We start from the raw sequence: 17,575 nt of genomic DNA on the forward strand, positions 1-17,575 counted from the left end.
CAGGGGAGACACAGAAGGAGAGAGAATGGGAATTAATAAGTACTTTAATATAAAAATACCTCAGCTAGCAGGTTACATCTGTGCTTGAGGAAAAACAGAGCAAAGGAGCAGCTGCTCAGATGTTTCCACACTCCCCATCAGTTTACTGGTTTTTAGTATTTCACGGAAAAAGAAATCTTTGGGGAATATTAAGAAAGATACAGCCACAGCAACCAGAGCTGCTGAGCTGGGACTTATTTGATTTCATTTGAGTAAGACTAGCTGCAGCAGAGAGGAGAGGGATGAGTACTGCATGTGCCTGCACGTGCCTGAGTTATTCGGGAAGTTTTCAAGCTGTTTCCATATATTGGCTTGTTTTTCTCTGTTACTGACGTCTGGCAATTGTGCGCTTGAAACTAGACAGCCACAAATGTGTTCCACAAAATGGAAAATGAAACAAGGCTGAAGAGCAGCAAAGGGAGAGATTTGGGTTAATTTTTATCCCTAGGCTTTGTTTTCCTCAAAATCAATAAGAAATATCGCAGCCTTGATGCACGCTTTCCCCACTACGCCAGCAAGAGTGAAGCAGAGCTGTGGCATCATCCAGCTTGAGTTCCCCAAGCCCTCTGCATCTAAATGCCACCCCAAGGACTGTGGGGACAGCCAGCCAAGACAAGCGGGGGTCACACCGACATGAGCTGCAATGAGTTTGTTAGGTCTCAGCCTAAGGAGAAGGCTGGCATGTGTTGAACCCCACACCTATAGATATATATATATAAGAGGAAGAGGGAAGGCTTGGCTGGTTCATGGGCCAGCTATGGGGCAACCCCAGGTCCCTCCAACCACGCAGAGGGATGCTCAGAACTGGTTTCACTGGCATTCACCACTGCCAAAACTTCCAGGTAAAGCGAAGCAGCTCTTCTCTGAGCCACATGCACCCAGCACACAGAGATTTAGCATGGAAGCATTTCAGCCCAGAACTACAACTTTCATTTCCCTCTTCTTTCCCTTCCCCTCTGCTCCCATCGCTTTCAACAAAAGCAAGATGTGGTTTCCTTCCTCCCCGGGCCCCAAGAAACACCACCCATCCTTGTTGGACCATGACCAGGAAGGAAAGCAGCAGCCGAAAGCTTCACGGCACCGCAGTGCCGCAAAATAAAAGCTGGACCAGAAGGCTGCAGACCTGGTGCTGAGCATCAGCATCCATCAGAGCCTGGCCCTGCCAAGCGCATCGCTCAGGGGTGCAAATACTTATCCCATCAAACTGCACCTCCAAGTTGAACCCTCACACGAGTCTCCCAAAGCAACCCCAGCAGGGAATTCATTACCTGCCACAAGCAATGGTTTTGGCCACAGCAAAGCCCAGGTTGCCAGCTGGAAACCTGCAGCGACCCAGCTCCCACTTTGCCTGGAGGAGCCTCTGCAGAGCAAAATGAGATGGGGAAATCGAAAAGCCCTGAAGAGACGATGCTCCCCTCATCCCGCGCTCTCTATCTCCGCCCGATGGAAGCACCGTCCTTTGATGGATATTACTTAGGCAGCAAAATTTTCCTCCCAGCAGCTGGCATGCGAGATAACTACAGCCAGCGCAGCCAAACCACAAGGGCTGGAGGAGGAGGAGGGAGATCAGCCTCCCCGAAAAGTAGCTCCAACTCCATCGTCGCTTCGGAAAAAAACAAGTTATTTAGAAAAAGCAAACTCCATGCATTTTTATTTGGAGGAGATAGTGTCAGAGGAGACCAGCTATTCTACAGCTGCAGGGAAAAGAGCTAAGAGAGAGGTGAATGCAAAGCAGCCACAGGCCCCAGGGGCTTATCTAAAGCCCTGGCTGCAAACAAGTCATCCGAAAATACTTGATGCTTCGGGTGGCACTTGCTGCCTTTTGAAAGGGTGCGCTGGTAATCAGCTCAGAAAGGGCTGGCTGGGTATACGGGGATGCGCAAAGGTGCTTTGACCTATCCTTGCCTTTGAAGGAGCCTAATATATTCTCTGTGCCATGACCCTCCTGCTATTTTGTACTTCAGGAAGAAAAAGAAATTTAAAAAAAAAAAACCCTGCTTTTGAAGAGAGGGAAGAAGCAAGTCTTTTGATCGAGACTGCTGTCTCACTAGAACTCCATTCCACTTTGGAATAGCAATAATAATTATTAGTATGATTAATAAAAAATTAATAATGCTGTCATAGGAGGGATCTGTTTCCCTGGACAGCCTCCTCTTTGGCTAGGCAGGAGGATGCCAGCATGGAGGTGCCCCAGCAAACAGCCCCGCTCAGCCCCAAAGCGGATCCCTGGCACTGAGGAAACAAAAAAAAAAAAAAAAAAAAAAAAAAAAAGAATCGTGCTGAGATGTCATCAATAGCAAAGAGAAGAGCTGGCATGAACAGAAAGACTTGGTGGGACCGTCTCCCAGCAGGGCACTTAATGACAGGCTTTCCCTTAAACACTCACTTAAATCCCCTCCTTTCTAGTAAAGTGCCTTAGCGCTGAGTCCCGCTGCGTTAAGTACTTTCCCCAAGAAGTCACGGCCAAAATAGAAATATTTCCATGGCATTTTGAAACACTTTTCAAATACAAAGGAGAACTTTCCCCTCAAGCATCCCCCGTGCCAGCGGAACACGTTAAGGCGGCGCTGACGAACAATCGCTGGCGGGGATTTGATGCTACAATGGGTGAGACAAGCTCAGCCAGCACCGAAGCAGCCAGCTCTGATTTCGACATCAAACACCCTCACGGAGGATCAGGCTGCTGCCTTTCCCTATCCCTGCCATCCTCTTTGCTCAAGATATTTCGCTCTCCTCCCCAACCCATCCCGCTCCACAAGGTGCCAAAAGCAATGCTGTCTCCAGGCGGAAGATATATGCTCGTTTAATGTATATATTAATACACATATTGACTTTCCTGTTGTCAGTCGTTATCAAGATTTATCCAGCCTGATGGCCTGTTATTGATTGCGAAGGAGTGTATTCCCACAGGTCAATCAATTCTGAACCAGCCTGTGGCATGAAGTCAATACCTACTTATTATATGATCTACAAGCTCCATTATTTAACTGCTAGGGAAGGGGGAACACAGCAGAAAGTAAAAGGGAAAACAACTAAGAGGCAGGGCAGGAGGTGATGCTCTGGCTCCCGAAGCAGGTGCTCATACATGGGTTAGAGGAGGCAGGACCTGATGGCTTCTGCTCCCAAAATACACCCACGAGAGAAGGGCCAGACCTGAAAGGCAGCATGGAAACAGCTCCAGGATGTGTGGCTCCAGCCTGGCGTGGAGGAAAACAATGTGGCAGCTCCGTGCCTCAGTTTCCCTCCCATTGAGCAGGATTTCGAGCTCCTACTTAACTTTCCAGGCCAGGAAAGAAGGCTGATAGAATGTGTTTTGAGTTGAGGATCGTTGGGTTGTAGCGAGGAGAAAAAGCCAACTTGCTGTTCAGTAAAGCCCAAAGAGCCACCATGGCTCCCTGGAGGGGACAGCAGGCTGCAAGCAGCACACACCAGCTGGCCCCACGGAGCACCCACAGGGGCCAAAATCAAGCAGCTCCTATCTGTTTTGTCTTAAGTGCGATGCCTTACACCCTTCCCCTTTAGTCCCATCCTTCAAATCATGTTAAATATCCATTCAACCCCCTGCTCCTTGAGCATTAAGATTTACAAGCCCCAAATCCTTCACAGCTGAGCCGGGACACTGTAAATGTCACGAGGTTTGGCACAGAGTGAGCCCCGGAAGAGCTGGGCATTTAAAGCTGAGCTTTGCCCAGAGCTCCCCTGCAGCCACAGGGAACAGGGTCCGGGGATGGGAAAGGATCCCCTGTGAGGAGCCAGGCTTGTTCCTCCTGGCAGCGGAGCCCAGCATTAGACATTGCCAAAAAAACAGCGTAGAAATAAATTATAAAATCAAAATAAACCCCAACATTTAGCCCATGCAATGCAAGAAAGTTATCCTGTACAACACAGGCGTAGCATCTCAGATATTCTTCCCATCCCTCGCTCTCACACCTTCCCTATTAATTTGTGGCAGGCAATGCGTTCCCTGTTATGAAAGCCAGTTTGCTTTGCCATGGAGGAAAAAAGAGAAAACTCTCTTTTCATCTTTGGTATGCCACATAAGAAGAGGATCTGGGTTTATGTTCATGCTCGGCACTCAGCTCCCCCCCAGCTCAACACCAGCACCAGGGAAGCTTTTGGGAGATGCTCCCTCTCCGGCAGAAATACTCCAAGTTCCTCTGCTGAAAGGCACCTTCAACAAATCAATTCTCTTTATATAGTCCTGCCATGGTCAAGCTTAATTCCTAATGTTCTTCAATGTTCTCCCTGTTCTTCCCAGCGCATCACGGCAGGGACATAAATCACGGCCACGCAGCCCTGGCTGGGACTGCCAGCAGCCATTGAGTTGGCTCCCCAGTTGCACCCTGTAAATCTGGAGTCGTTCTGGCATCACACCGTGACAAGAAAGGGGCCAAAACCCGGGTAGAAGCATCTCAGGATGCAAATCCCAGGGTCTTTGCACAGGCTGCCAGTGCCACGCATAAGCTTTTAACTAAAAACCAAGTAATCTTCTTAGAAAAGCTGCACCAAATCCCCCATGAAAGTCAGCAGGAGCTCAAAGCACAGGCAAGCTCCAGCTCAAACCTCCTCTCTCCTGCCTTTCAGACCTACTAACCTTGCTCCCTTCTTGCAAACAACATTCCCATCCAACAAGAGCCATCGGTGCCCCCCCCACAAAGCTGCACCCAGCTGATGCCCCCACTTTCATTACAGATTTGATCAGACCCAGGAGCCTTGGGAAGGATCAATATGAATGAAAATCCCCCCTCCCCCCTTTTTTCTTTTCCCAGAAGGAACACCCAGAATCCAAAAACCTGGTAGTTTCTGCAATCCATTACCTTTGTGGGTGGCTCGAGCCATTTTAATAGCATTAGAAAACTGTTAGACTTTGTCCTTTGAAGGACCTCCTGGGTGGCTGAGGCTTTACCTCCACTCCCCGTGCTGCCACCAACAGGGGCTGGGACCAGGAGCCCCAAGGAGCTGACGGGAGCTTACCCAGGCCTGGCTTTGTCTCATTCAACCCTGGCAAAACAACTTGTCATTTGCATGTATGCAGCAAACATGGTATTTTTTCAGTCCTTTCATTTCCACTGGGCCGAGGACTTTGATGCCGTTTCATGCTATCCATTATGCAGCGCTCAAAGCACCAAGGCTCACATTCGCTCTTGCTCAAGACTAATTAAGATGAATGCTAACTGTCCCCACCGCTCATTACCCAAGAGAAAATCTATTAGTGGCTCTGATGGAAGCGCTCTTTGGAGTCACCGCCTCCCGTTGCCAAAAGATGCTGAATTTCTTCCTTTCCTTTCCAACCCAGACGGTCACATTAAGAGACAACTAAAGAATCATAGACTCATAGAATGGTTTGGGATGGAAGGAGACGTTGAAGATCAACTAGTCCAACCCCCCTGCCATGGGCAGGGACATCCTCAACTCAATCAGGTTGCTCAGAGCCCCGGCCAACCTGACCTTGAATGCTTCCAGGGATGGGGCACCTACCACCTCTCTAGCCAACTTCTTCCAGTGTTTCACCACCCTCCTCATAAAACATTTCTTCCTTACATCTCTTAGTTTAAAACTATCACCCCTTTTCCTATCACTACAGGCCCTCCCAAAAAGTCTGTCCCCATTTTTCTTATCAGCCCCCTTTAAGTATTGAAAGGCCACTATAAGGTCTCCCAGAGACAACCCCAGCTCTCAGCCTGCCCTCACAGGAGAGGCGCTCCAGCCCTTGATCATCTCCTTGTCCTTACACTGGGCCCCAGAGCTGGACGCAGGACTGCAGGGGGGTCTCACCGGAGCGGAGCAGAGGGGCAGAGCCCCCTCCCTCGCCCTGCTGGCCACGCTGCTGGTGATGCAGCCCAGGGTATGGTTGGCTTTCTGGGCTGCGAGTGCACATTGCCAGGTCACGTCCAGCTTTTCACCCACCAGTCCCCCAAGCCCTTCTCCTCAGGGCTGCTCTGAATCCCTTCGCCCCGCAGCCTGCACTGATACCAGAGGCTTCCCCGACCCACACGCAGGACCTTGCTCTTGGCCCTGTTGAACCTCACGAGGTTCACATGGGCCCACATCTCAAGCTTGTCCAGGTCCCCCTGGATGGCATCCTGTCCCTCAGGCATCTCAACTGCACCACTCATCTTGGTGTCATCTGCAAATGTACTGAGGGTGCGCTGGATCCCACAGTCTATGTCATTGACGAAGATATTAAGCAGTACCAGTTATCCAGCCAGACCGACGGTTAATGCCGAGAAAATCAGAGCGTTACCCCAAAAGATGACGCTGCCAGCAAGCTGCTGCCTTGGTCACACCTCCCAGCTTCTGGCTGTGGTGTTTGGAGGGGGAGATTTCTTTCTGCTAATGAGATGATCCTTGAATATCATAAGTGAGCAGGAAGTAAAACATAGGGATGTGAAAAAGTAAAAATAAACCCATCTATAAATAACCCCTCTCCGGCAGCACTGGGCAGCATGGCATGGTAAAGCCCCTTCCAGGGACAGGCAGCTGCTTCCAGCATGCTGACAGGAAAACGGAGATTTCTTTAACAGCTACAAGAAATTGCTCACTTCTTGGTGGGAAAAATGTCCTCAAGAGACCACCTCTGGGCACCCAGAAGAAAAGGGGCCTCTTTGCACACAGCCGGTTCAGCCCCAGGGATGCACGCTGGGAGGATTGGGCAAGGAAATCTGGACATCCTGGATTTTTATCTGTAATTACCCCACCAGACAGCTGGGACTGATTTTCTCTCACTCCAAGCAGAGTTTGGTTTAAGGTTACTCCTGTAAACCCACGGGGAGAAGTTGAGTCCCTTCAGAAAAATCCTGTTTGAAGAGCAATGCTCTCCCCTGCGTGGGGTCACCAGCCTCCCTCCTCCCTTAGTGCCACATCCTGCACCATTTCCACTACCCTTGACCATTCCCAGTCCAGCACACACCACATCGTCCTCTTCCCAGACTCATTTCCCTACAACATCTGAGCAGGAGCTCCCATCTGTGCCATGGCAGAAGAGTCCCCAGAGCTGTTATATCCCTTAGGAAGGACCTGCCTATCCCAAGAAAGCAGGGCCAGATAAGGAAACAGGCATGGGATGGAGACCTCCACATGGCAAGAAGGCTTTTACCCACAGGAGATGGTCGGAGATGTCCCAAGAAGCCCCCAGAAATGTTCAACCAAGGATGAACCAGACAAGGATGGCAGGCAGGAGGGCAAGGGAGCATCCCTGCGCTGTCGCTCCAGGAAGCGCCAGGGATGCTTTGCCCTGATTGCCCCAGAGGTGCCTCCTGCGGAAGCACCAGCAGAACAGAGCCCCACAGACAGCCTCAAAGGGGAATAAATTGTGTCTGGAAATCAACTCTGGGCTGAGGCATGTTCACTCATGTAGTTCTGGGCTTCCCAAAAATACCTTGAGACTGAGCTGAGTCCCCATCTGACACCCGCCTCGGCTTTCCTTTATCCTCATGGCCAGCCCAGCACCAGCACCGGACACGAGCTGATCACATCCCAGAAATCCCAGCAGGAGAAAATCAAACAGGTTTCCAGTTGCAGTTAAAAAAATAGCATGATGTTGATTCAAACTTCGAAGAATACAGATAAAAGCAGGTTGCCAGTTGTAGGCAAAGAGCAAAGCAATGCTTGGAGACATTTCAAGCACAGGTTATATTTAGGGCAGCCAAGAAAGCTGTACTTTGACCTTAAAAAAAGGACTGAGTGCAGATGGGTAGAAAAGCAAGCTGAGCAGCACGCTTCACAGACCTCACATTAATGCATCAAGCTGCTGCACCGCACGTATTTATTTTGTCAAACTGTCAAAAACGGCACCTTTATGGTTTTATATAAAGAGGTATTAGAATAGAAAACACTTTGTAGCTAAAAAAAATTAATTAATATATTGCCCAGGATTTGATATTGAATATCATTTTAAAAGAGAGCAAATAGAGGCTGCAAAGGGATCGCGGAAAAGAGCGGGACAGAGAAGCTACATCGTCCTCTGGGTAGAGCCAGCAACATGGTGTAACACATGGATGAGGTCTCTGACGCATCCATCTATACATGTGTTTTCATGCTTTTCAAAAAGCTTTTGGCCTGAAGCTAGCTAATAGATGAAGATATGCAAAGCTGCTGAATTTTCCCAGATGACTATTTTTTGGTTTAAAATAAAAAGCATATTTTTTCCAGTCCCCAGCTGGGAAGAGTCAGTCTTTGGTTGGTGTCACCCTGTCTCTGGAGGATGCATCTCCCGAGCCAAATGCAATCCATGAACCTACCAGAGCAGGGATGTCATGGCATAAGAAGTCACAAATTTGGGTTAAAATCCTTTGCTGTTAAGCAAGAAGGGGAGCAGAGCAAAGTTCCCACCCCAGCACCCGCAGAACTGTCCCAGCTGGAACCAGGAGGTGCTGCTTTCAAAGGGACATTAGGAAAGGATGATGCAATATTTCATCGCTAATGGCTGTTGGAAGCATTGCCATTTCAGCACAGGCTTTTTGAAACATTGCCAGGAAGAGGCTGGAAATTCAACCTCTTGGGGAAACTTCTCTAAGAGAAGGTAACCCATGGTGGGATGCAAAGCAGCACCACATCAAGCCCCGTGGCTGAATACATGGTGAGGGAAATAACTGAATACTCAGAAATAAATGTTTTTCACATGACAACAGCTGCTCTGGGAGCAGCTGCAGCCTTCCTGCCTTGAGCCCAGCAGGGATTTTGTGATTGCCCACCCATGCAAGGAGTACGCTGGGATGCTCAGTGCTGCCTCAGCACAGGTGCTCGGTGCTGCGTTTCCCACCAGGCATGTGGGTGACTGCAGGTACATGGGAATTCCTTGAGACCAAGGCAGCTCTGGAGATGTTTGAGATTGTTTGGAAGACTCCAAATCCCAAGTTGCTCTCCAATCAGCTGCAGTAAACCTCCTCCAGCAGTCTCATCCCTGCTGTGATGTCCCCAAGCATCACCAGCTGCCCAGCACGCAGCTCTCCAAGCCCCCAACCTCCCTTCCCTGGCTCCATCCCAAACTCACTCCTATTAGTCCTGTACCCAGTTTGGGGTGTAATAGAGACAACAGCTTTGGGAAAGGAAGGAAATGCTCCAGGAGACCGTGACTTATCTTGCAAGGTCTCCCACCTCCTCAGGAGAGAGGAGATGCCGTGGATGGGCTCCAGACCTGTGGAATACCAGCCTTCATGCACGCACCCCATTTTCCCACCTCTGCTACCCTTCTGGCTGTTTCACAGGCCATTGGACCTAACACCTTCAACCTGCTGAGCCTTCAGACACCTGTTTTCACAGCACCAAGTTATTCACAAAACCTGGTGTTCATGTGACCAGCTGCTTTATGCAATTAGAGGCTTTTCCACGCTGTGGCAGTGCTCAGGCAGGATCCAGACCCCACCACCCACCCCACCAGGGCACCATGCAAAATAAACCCCCTAACTCCAGGACAGAAATTGCCGATCCCACCAGGTTACATCCCTCCTGGTTAAAACAGCTCATTCTTATCTCTGGTTAAGCCATACCTGTCTCATACTTCACTTCTACAGGAGATAAATGGACCCACTTAGTTGGGTTTGCTATCTGCTTTGCAGCGTAAATCACAACAGAAGGAGACCATCCCTTTGCTAGGGCAGGGAGGCATGGCCAGCCTCACCTCCCGATAACGTTTGACTGCAGGAAGGTGTTTCGGAAAGAAAAAATTATTCCAGCTGAGCACGCAATGTCCGGGTTTACCTGGTGATGATGGCAAGGTGGGGAGGGCTCATGCAGGCTCCCATGAAGAGCACCACATTCTCGTGCCGGGTCTGCCGGTACGCCATCACCTCCCTCTTGAAGGCTTTCAGCTGGTCCTCATTGTCCCGCTCGATGTCGATGAGGCGGATGGCCACCTCCCCATGCCAGCGCCCATGAAAGACCTGCCCAAAGCGGCCCTTGCCGATGAGCTCGCCGATCTCCAGCTGCTCGAAAGGGATGTCCCACTCCTGGAGGAAGATGCTGGTCTGGCTGGCCTTGCGGGGGAAGTTGCGTGCAGAGAGGAGTGAGAGGTTCATCTCTTCGAAGTCATCCTCGGACTCCTGTGCTTCCTCGGGGCCTTCCTCATTCTGTGGGGGGAGCCAAGGATGGTGAGCACAATAAAACGGGGGGCGGGGGGGGGGGGGGAACCGCAGCCAAGCAAAATAATGTGGACAAAACCCCACTAAGCCACGTACTGCTTGCTCAGACTCAGAGAAACTGGGTTCCAAAGGCAACCGGGCAGTTGCAGGTTATGCAAAGCCAGCAGAAACCCAGATTTTTGCAGGGAGATGTTCACTGAGCCCAGGGTTAAACATAAGCGTGTGGCACACCACAGCATTTAATTCATTTGTCTGAAAGCAGTGTTTCATCCTACCCTAGCCAAGCTGTGCTCTAACACCAACTGCTCCCACCCTGGCACCCCCAGGTCTCCACACCCAGCCCCCCGTGATGGCTCTGACTCTTCCCTTGCTGCTCCATATTGGCTTTCTGCAGGATTTACAGTGCCCATGAAAAGCTGCATCCCTGTCCTCACCCTTCAGCCCTTCCCCTCCACCACATTTTTAATGCATCTCAGAAAAGCTCATGGAACTATAAACTTGAGGGTAAACATGAAGCCCATGAGGGTCCCTCTTCATGGGGTAGGGACACGGATGCCTGGGCAGGATCAGGACTGGCCATTAATTCAATTATCAGTAATTTCACTGCACAGATGCTAAGCTTATGTGGTTCCTGTGAAATGTGCCCCAAGATATGCATAAAATAAAAGCCCGTTAAGCACAGGAGCGAGCCCAGCCATCTCACCTCCGAGGTGGGCTCCACTTCAATTTGAAGCAATGGGTTTCCTTCCAGGCTGTTAAAAGAATTACTGAATTACTGCCAGGTAAAAACACAGTTAGGTGGGGAGCACAGGCAGGCATCGAGTCCTGCTTCCCACAGCATCGCTCTGCACCAGGACTAAAGAGATCAGGGAGGAGAAGTACCAGGCTCACTGATAATTTGGGAGAGCAATCCCTTCCCACCAACGCCCTGGCTGCCTCCATCCCTGGGGATGGCCCTGGGGGCTCACACAGGAGCAGGAGGATACAGGGGAGATGCAATATTAATTGTTGCATTAATTAATGTTGGATAGGTGAAGTTCCAGGATGGATTTGGTGATTTGCACATGACCAGGTCTCCATCCTGTTGCTCAAAGCTCATGATGCAGAGGATGTACCATCGCAATGTGACCTGGGAGGCATCACCCCCAGCTAACCCGGCGTAAGGGACAGATTTACACCCTCACAGCTTTTGACCATATCAAGGCAGCACCGAGGCATGCACTTATGGCATTTCTAGGGGTTTCTAAGATCAGAATTACCCTCCAACAAACACCAGCCAAAGCAACAAGTGTGACTGATTAGCAGCCAGAAAAGAAGAAAATGGGCGTTTCAATTAATTTTGAGAAGTGGAGGTTTCAAAGACCCTCCCTGCAGTAAGAACACCCAAATTTGCCTAGTTTACCAGCTCCCTGGCCAGGAGCTCCTCTTTTTCTTCTCCACTACCACAGGACCTCCCACCATCAGGTCCACAACCAGGGTCTTGCTGCACCCAACAGTTAACAGGGAATTTGAGCTATTCTGTGGGGAAGGTCAGCTATAGATCAGGTGGGTTTGAGCTTACTATATATTATAGATTATTATTATCAATAATAAAAATAACAGCATCCCCTCCCAGAGCCAGCAAGAATCACAGGAGAGGCATAACACCCCCCAAGCCACTTGGACACAGCAGTCCTATGCATCCTATCCCATTCAATTGCCACTAAAGAGCTATAAATCCCAGGGGAGACACTGGTGCATATACAAAAGGAGCCAACGCTGATATTTTAAGCGGCGCAGAAAGCCCAGGTAGATGCAGACGGGTCCTGCCACCCATCACGATGCATGGGTGGTTTGCAGGAGGAGCAGTCATCTCCTGCCTGATCTTTAACCCAGGCACGAATACCTGTCTCCCGACTATCTGAAGCACAGTCTGCTGTTTAATCCAGCCAAGCCCGTGGCACCCTCAGTGGCTCCTGCAGGTTATTTTCAATGGGGTGAGCAAGAGGGGAATCACAGATTCTGCGTATCGAAAGCTGTTTTCCCACAAAAGCCTGCCAGCCCTGTGCCTGATACCTTGCTTTAGGCAGGGAAGGAAGAAAAAAAAAACCAACACCCCCCCCCCAAAAAAAACCCACACCACACCAGGCTTCGACTTTTTGACTTCACCACTTTGCCATTAATTTCCTGGCTACCAGTCACCGGTGGGGACAGCAGCTCTGTCCCCATCCCTCCCATTGCCTCCCCAGAGGTGAGATCCACCGGACCCCCCAGCAGTTGCCAATGCAGTTTGAAGAGCGTGGGTGAGCCACACAAAAACCACAGCCTGGAGCGAGACCCTATCTGTTAAACTCCTGGCTTGTAAAATCCTTCAAAAATGGCATTTATAGAAAGGACCAGCAAGCAACTTTGAAATATAACATCGCTGCCGGGGCAGCACCAGCATGAGGACCTCGATGTGTGCTGGGATCAGCACAGCAGCTTGGACTCGACCTGCTGAGGAGAGCTGGTCCTAATGCCAATTAGAGACTGCATTTCAAAAGTCATTTCAGTGCAAAGTTTATTGGACTTGAAAATATTACAGGTGGGACCGCAAGAACTACCTTTATTAAAACTATCTAAAAGACCCTGGTTCTCTGCTCATAATTTAGTAAAAGATTAATCTCTTGGGCTTTGGCTTCTCGGACTGAAAGTCATTTTTTTTTCTGATGGCAAAGCACTGAGCAGGTGCATTGCATTATAAATCAATCCCCTGTCCTCTCCTTTCAACCACTCTCCTCCCTGAGACACGAGCCAGAGCCGTCAGCTGTGTTAGGGCAGCAGGAGCATCAGGGCTCACCACGACCATCCACTCCAACCTGCCCCAGAGGCATCCCTGAGCCCCACACTTGTCCTGCAAGGCCAGGGGAGCACCCATGGGTGCCAGGAGGAGGTGGGGTGCGGAGGATGCGCTGCTTGGGGAGGGTAAGGTGAAGCTAGCTGGGAGGAGGGGGAGGCACTCACATGGGGTTGGAGTTGACGGGGTGAAGGATCACCTGCGGGGCTCGGGTCGGCGTCTCGGGCACCACATCTGGGGAGAAGACAGAGGAGTGAGAGCAGGCTGGGACCCTTTCCAGTGCTGGGGGCACCCAGGGGAACTAACTCCCACCAAAAACCACCCTTCATCCCTAGGTCCAATTTAGTTATACCCTTAGCTACAGCTGGATATAACTTGGGGCCACCCAGCCCTGCAGCATCTTAGTAGTGCACAGTTCTGCAACAACAGACTGGTTTGGGGAAGAAATCCCACACCGGCACAACCCAGGGGTTGCACAAATCCAGTGGTTAGGAGAGCCGGCCATGCACCCACCGCCCTAAGGGATATCTCAGCACCCTGCGTTACGAAAGAGACTTTCAAAGAGATTTACCTGGGAAAATGAACTGCTGCTTGTACTTGTAGTAATGGGAAGCTGGAAAAAAGAAGAGGGGGGTCAGACACCGACCTGCAGAGCCCGATGCTGGAGAGATTCCAACTTGCGCCCAGTCCTGTACCATGAAACACCAGCCCCAGGTCCGGGTCCTCCCCTGCATGATCCAACCTCTCCCTCCTCCATCTCTCCAGAGGATGCCACCCATGACAGTACCTAGGGTGCCCAGGCTAAAAAAATTAAGACCTTGGCCCTTTAATGATCTGGCTGGATTATAACTTAATTTTTGCCACCATCAGCTACTGCTCTGTACCATTTTGAGTACTGGTGTCATCTGCAGAGCCACCGGTGGGATTCGGATGCCTGGTTGCCAGCAAAAGCCCGTGGGGTTTGAGTGCTCAGCTCCCAACCAGCCTTTGGGAACCACTTGGCATCATGGAGACACCAAGCTATGGATTTGCAGCTGCTGCCCGGTTTTGCCCAATCCAGCCCATCTAACTGTGCATTTTTGCCATGCTTCATATACGTGTCCTTCCTGGGCTCCCTGCAGGCCTCCCGGCACACTGAAAGGAGCCAGCAGCTGTCAGCAGCCCCGGGAGCTGCTGCCCAAAGCCAGCACCGCAGAAGGACTCGGGGTGGTAGTCCCCTCCATCAGCTCCCTGTTGCCATCAGGCAAAGCCCAAGGGCTGATTGGACTCATGCAGGCAGGCAGGTCATGGGTGTGAAGCAAGACACAGCTGCTGAGGCCACCAAAGGTTGGCATCAGCTCAGAAGGCACCTTCTCCTTAACCTTCAAGATCCCAAAGATCGACCCTCATCTTCTCCTCTCCAGCTTCGAGACCCTAAAGACTGACCTCTGCTCTACAGCAGGACCTGAGCACCCCTGAGCCAAGATCAAAGGAGACTCAAAGATAATTCTGGCAGAAAAAGGTCACTGTGTTGCAATTTCTAAGCTCAAATCCTAATCCCCAAAATGACCATCTTGATGAGGCGAACCATAGAGAACTTCCCATGAGGGAAGATGAAAGTACAGTAAGTCCTGCTTTATGTCAGACTGGTTCCTATCCGCCACAGGGCTCTGCTCATCACAGGCACGAAAGCAGGGAGCAACCAGCCCCAGGAGCTGCTGGGGTGTCATCCTGCCCCACTCCATCCTTGCCAGCCAGGCAAGCTGCACAGCACCAGCAGCACGGCTGGGTCCCCCTGAGGAGATGCTGTTGCCCACTATGGGGTTACTTCTGTGGTTTCTGCTTTAAACAACATGAAATGATGTCTCAAAAGACCTGCAGGAAGGTCTCTGCTCCAGAAGTGATGCATGATAGGGTCACCGAGCGCTGGACTCTCTGTCCCTCCCCCCCAGACCCAGGCAGGGTCCAGGGCTTGCCCAGCAAACAGTTTGGGGATGTTAATCACTATAGCCCGGCTATCATGCTGCCGAGACATCAGGATGCTTCAGCTCCGGCTGGACCACCACAAACTCAGTTACACCAGCACAGAAACCCACGCCGCGCTCTCAGGTTTGCAGCCACACTGTGATTGTCCTCCCAGCACTCAGAGGCTCAAGGGCTGCAGCTGGCGAAATCCCAACCTGGGGAGCAGACAGGTCACACCACTCCTTGGGGTGCTCAGTGCCTCCTCACAGCTCCTCCACTGTGTCCTCACACTCCTCAAGCATCCCACCTGAGCACCACTCCAGTGAGCTGGACTTGTGCACGGCTGCAGCTTCTCTGGGCACACCAGGACCTGTGTTGTTTGGTTGGTGGTTGATTTTTCTCCGGCTTCTAGAAATGTTTGTTATTGTGGTGATGGATCATGCCAGTCAACTCCCTCCTTGCCTCCCCCCTCCTCCTCCTCCTCCTCTCCAGCTGAAGGCTTGTCAAAGACGAAGGGGAGGAATCACCACAGCTTGGCAGGATCAGCAGAGCACAAAGGTGCCGGTGCAGTCTGGCTCCTCCGGAAAAGCAGTCCTGACCCTCCTTCCTACTGGACCAGTTTATTAACCCTGGGGGTTCTGAGATGCAGGAGGGACCCCAACCTCCTGCTCTGCTGTCACAGGCTCAAAGCCACAGACCAAGCAGGTATCACCAGCCCTGGGGCAGCCATAAGTGCTTCGGCATCTCGGAGATGGGTCAGGTCCACAGGTCCCCATCCCCTCCCCTCCCCTCCCCAGACCCTTTTTGGAAGTGGCTGGAGAGGCAGACGAGCCCCTCCATGCTGCCAGGAGTGATGCTGAGCTGTTCCCCTCCCGGAAGGGACCTTCCCTGGAGCAGCAGCATTGCCCCAAGGACATCCCAAAGGCAGCTGCACTTGGACAGGCTTCAGCACATTCTCAGGCCAGAAGAAGCGGTTTTGGACATTTAATGTAACTCTGTGTCCTGCAGCCACTGTGACCAAATTGCCTCTTCCATCATTCCTGAAGAGACTGAGCTCCAGGAGCAGATGAGTCCTAGGTACCCAGGCAAGACTCAGTGGAACAAGCCACGTCAGATACCCCCAGCATCAGCTGCTCCCCACTATCACACCACACATGCCGGCAACAAGCTTGTTGGAGGCCCATCACCCCAAAGGCACAATGAGGCTAACCCCGGTTACCCTCGTGGAGGTGTAAGCCCTTGTTTCCCGTTTGCTGTTGAGGCAATGCAGCGGGCACAAGCCACAGAGAAGTCACGCTTGGAAAGGCTTCTGTAGCTTCAAGCACAGCAGGTTGCCCACAGAGGTTGTGCCAGCTCCATCCTTGGATGTTTTCAAGTCCAAAGCGGATCAAGCCTTGAGCTCTGCGTCAGGCAGGAGGTTTGACTAGAGACTCCCAAGCTCCCTCCCAACCTGAATTATCCTCAACTCATCTTTGCCGCTCATTTCTGCTTTCAGCTTTTCCCCATCCCGGTGTAAGTCCAGGCAAGCAAGCAGCTGGAGCAGACCCTTCCCCTGAGTACACCCCGGGGCACGAGCCCCTCCCGTGGGGCAGATGAGGAGGGGGGAGCTCACGGTACCTGGCAAGTTGAACTGCTTCTGCTGGCGCGGGCACTGTGGGGAGGGGTGCAGGGGGGACGGGGGCGTCGCGCTGGGTGGCAGCGGTGGAGCAGGCGAGGAGGGCGTGGAGGAGGTGGTGGAGGAGGGGTTGCTGCTGGAGTCTGGCTGGTAGGGCACTGGAATGTGGTCCTGCAGGACACGAGGAGGGAGAGAAGGAGTCAGTGAGAGCAGTGCCGGCCGATGCCACCCAAGGTGCTCCCAGTGCAGAGGACTCTGGGTGACAAGCAAGAGCTACACAGGCCATCCCAGTCCCCCATTTCCAAAAGCCCTAGAAAACAACCAGAGCCCCAGCCTGGCCTTTTCCAAAGCCATTTGTATTCACAGTTTGCACCAAGGCCATTTTACACCAGAAACAGGGCTCCTTTGGCAGCCTCTCCATGCTGCGCACCCACACCTGGGAGCTCCCCAAACCCTACCGTCTGCAGACCCGTGGCCACCAAGACCAGAGTTGGGGACCACATCCCTGGGGCTCGGTCCTTAGAGACATCAAGGACCTGACAGCTTCTGCTGACGTCCTTTCAGCCAAAAACCCATGCCTCGCTCGGAGCAGGGGGCTGAGCTGAGGCAGATTTGAAAGGATCAACCAACACATCCCCTGCCCTTTGTTGACCATTGCTAATTGAGACAAGGACGGCAGCTTTGGGTGTGCCTCTTCAGGGCACACTGCAATGGGTGAGAAAGGACCCCCTGGGAGCAAAAGGGGAGGAGAACCTGTCTGGATATCTTAGATCTGAAAGGAAAATTGAGGCCGGAATTTCCCGCTTTGCTTGTGACCTTGCTGCCCAAGCTGGTGATGCTTAACAGGGTCTGACTTTCAGCAGCACCAAGCGCTCCCATCTCCAGACATGAGCTCCTGTGGCAAGATCCCTCCAAGGTTAGAAAATCTGCATGTGCCCCCCAAGCAGGTAATTTTGTCCAAATAGATTAATCTTTAAATGAGCTCAGCTTTCCAGGAAATCCACATACGCTTTATATAGACCAACCTGACATGCACAACAATCTTGGCTAGATAAATTGTTTTTTTAAACAACACTGAAGGCC

The 17,575-nt window shown here is 51.5% G+C and overlaps 1 protein-coding gene across 2 annotated transcripts in view; it reads right to left on the minus strand.

Moving 5' to 3' along the window:
* KSR2 (kinase suppressor of ras 2) overlaps positions 1–17,575 on the minus strand; it is an 87,090-nt gene that overhangs the window by 22,881 nt on the left and 46,634 nt on the right. For both annotated transcript variants that reach the window (XM_040606384.1, XM_040606393.1), the window contains exons 10-14: positions 16,495–16,663; positions 13,505–13,546; positions 13,101–13,167; positions 10,822–10,870; positions 9,739–10,106 (exon numbers count right to left, since the gene is read on the minus strand). In XM_040606384.1, coding sequence (XP_040462318.1) covers positions 9,739–10,106; positions 10,822–10,870; positions 13,101–13,167; positions 13,505–13,546; positions 16,495–16,663 — 695 coding nt within the window. The remainder of the gene's footprint in view (positions 1–9,738; positions 10,107–10,821; positions 10,871–13,100; positions 13,168–13,504; positions 13,547–16,494; positions 16,664–17,575) is intronic.

Source organism: Falco naumanni, chromosome 1 (assembly GCF_017639655.2).
Source record: "Falco naumanni isolate bFalNau1 chromosome 1, bFalNau1.pat, whole genome shotgun sequence".
Taxonomy (NCBI): Eukaryota; Metazoa; Chordata; class Aves; order Falconiformes; family Falconidae; genus Falco; species Falco naumanni.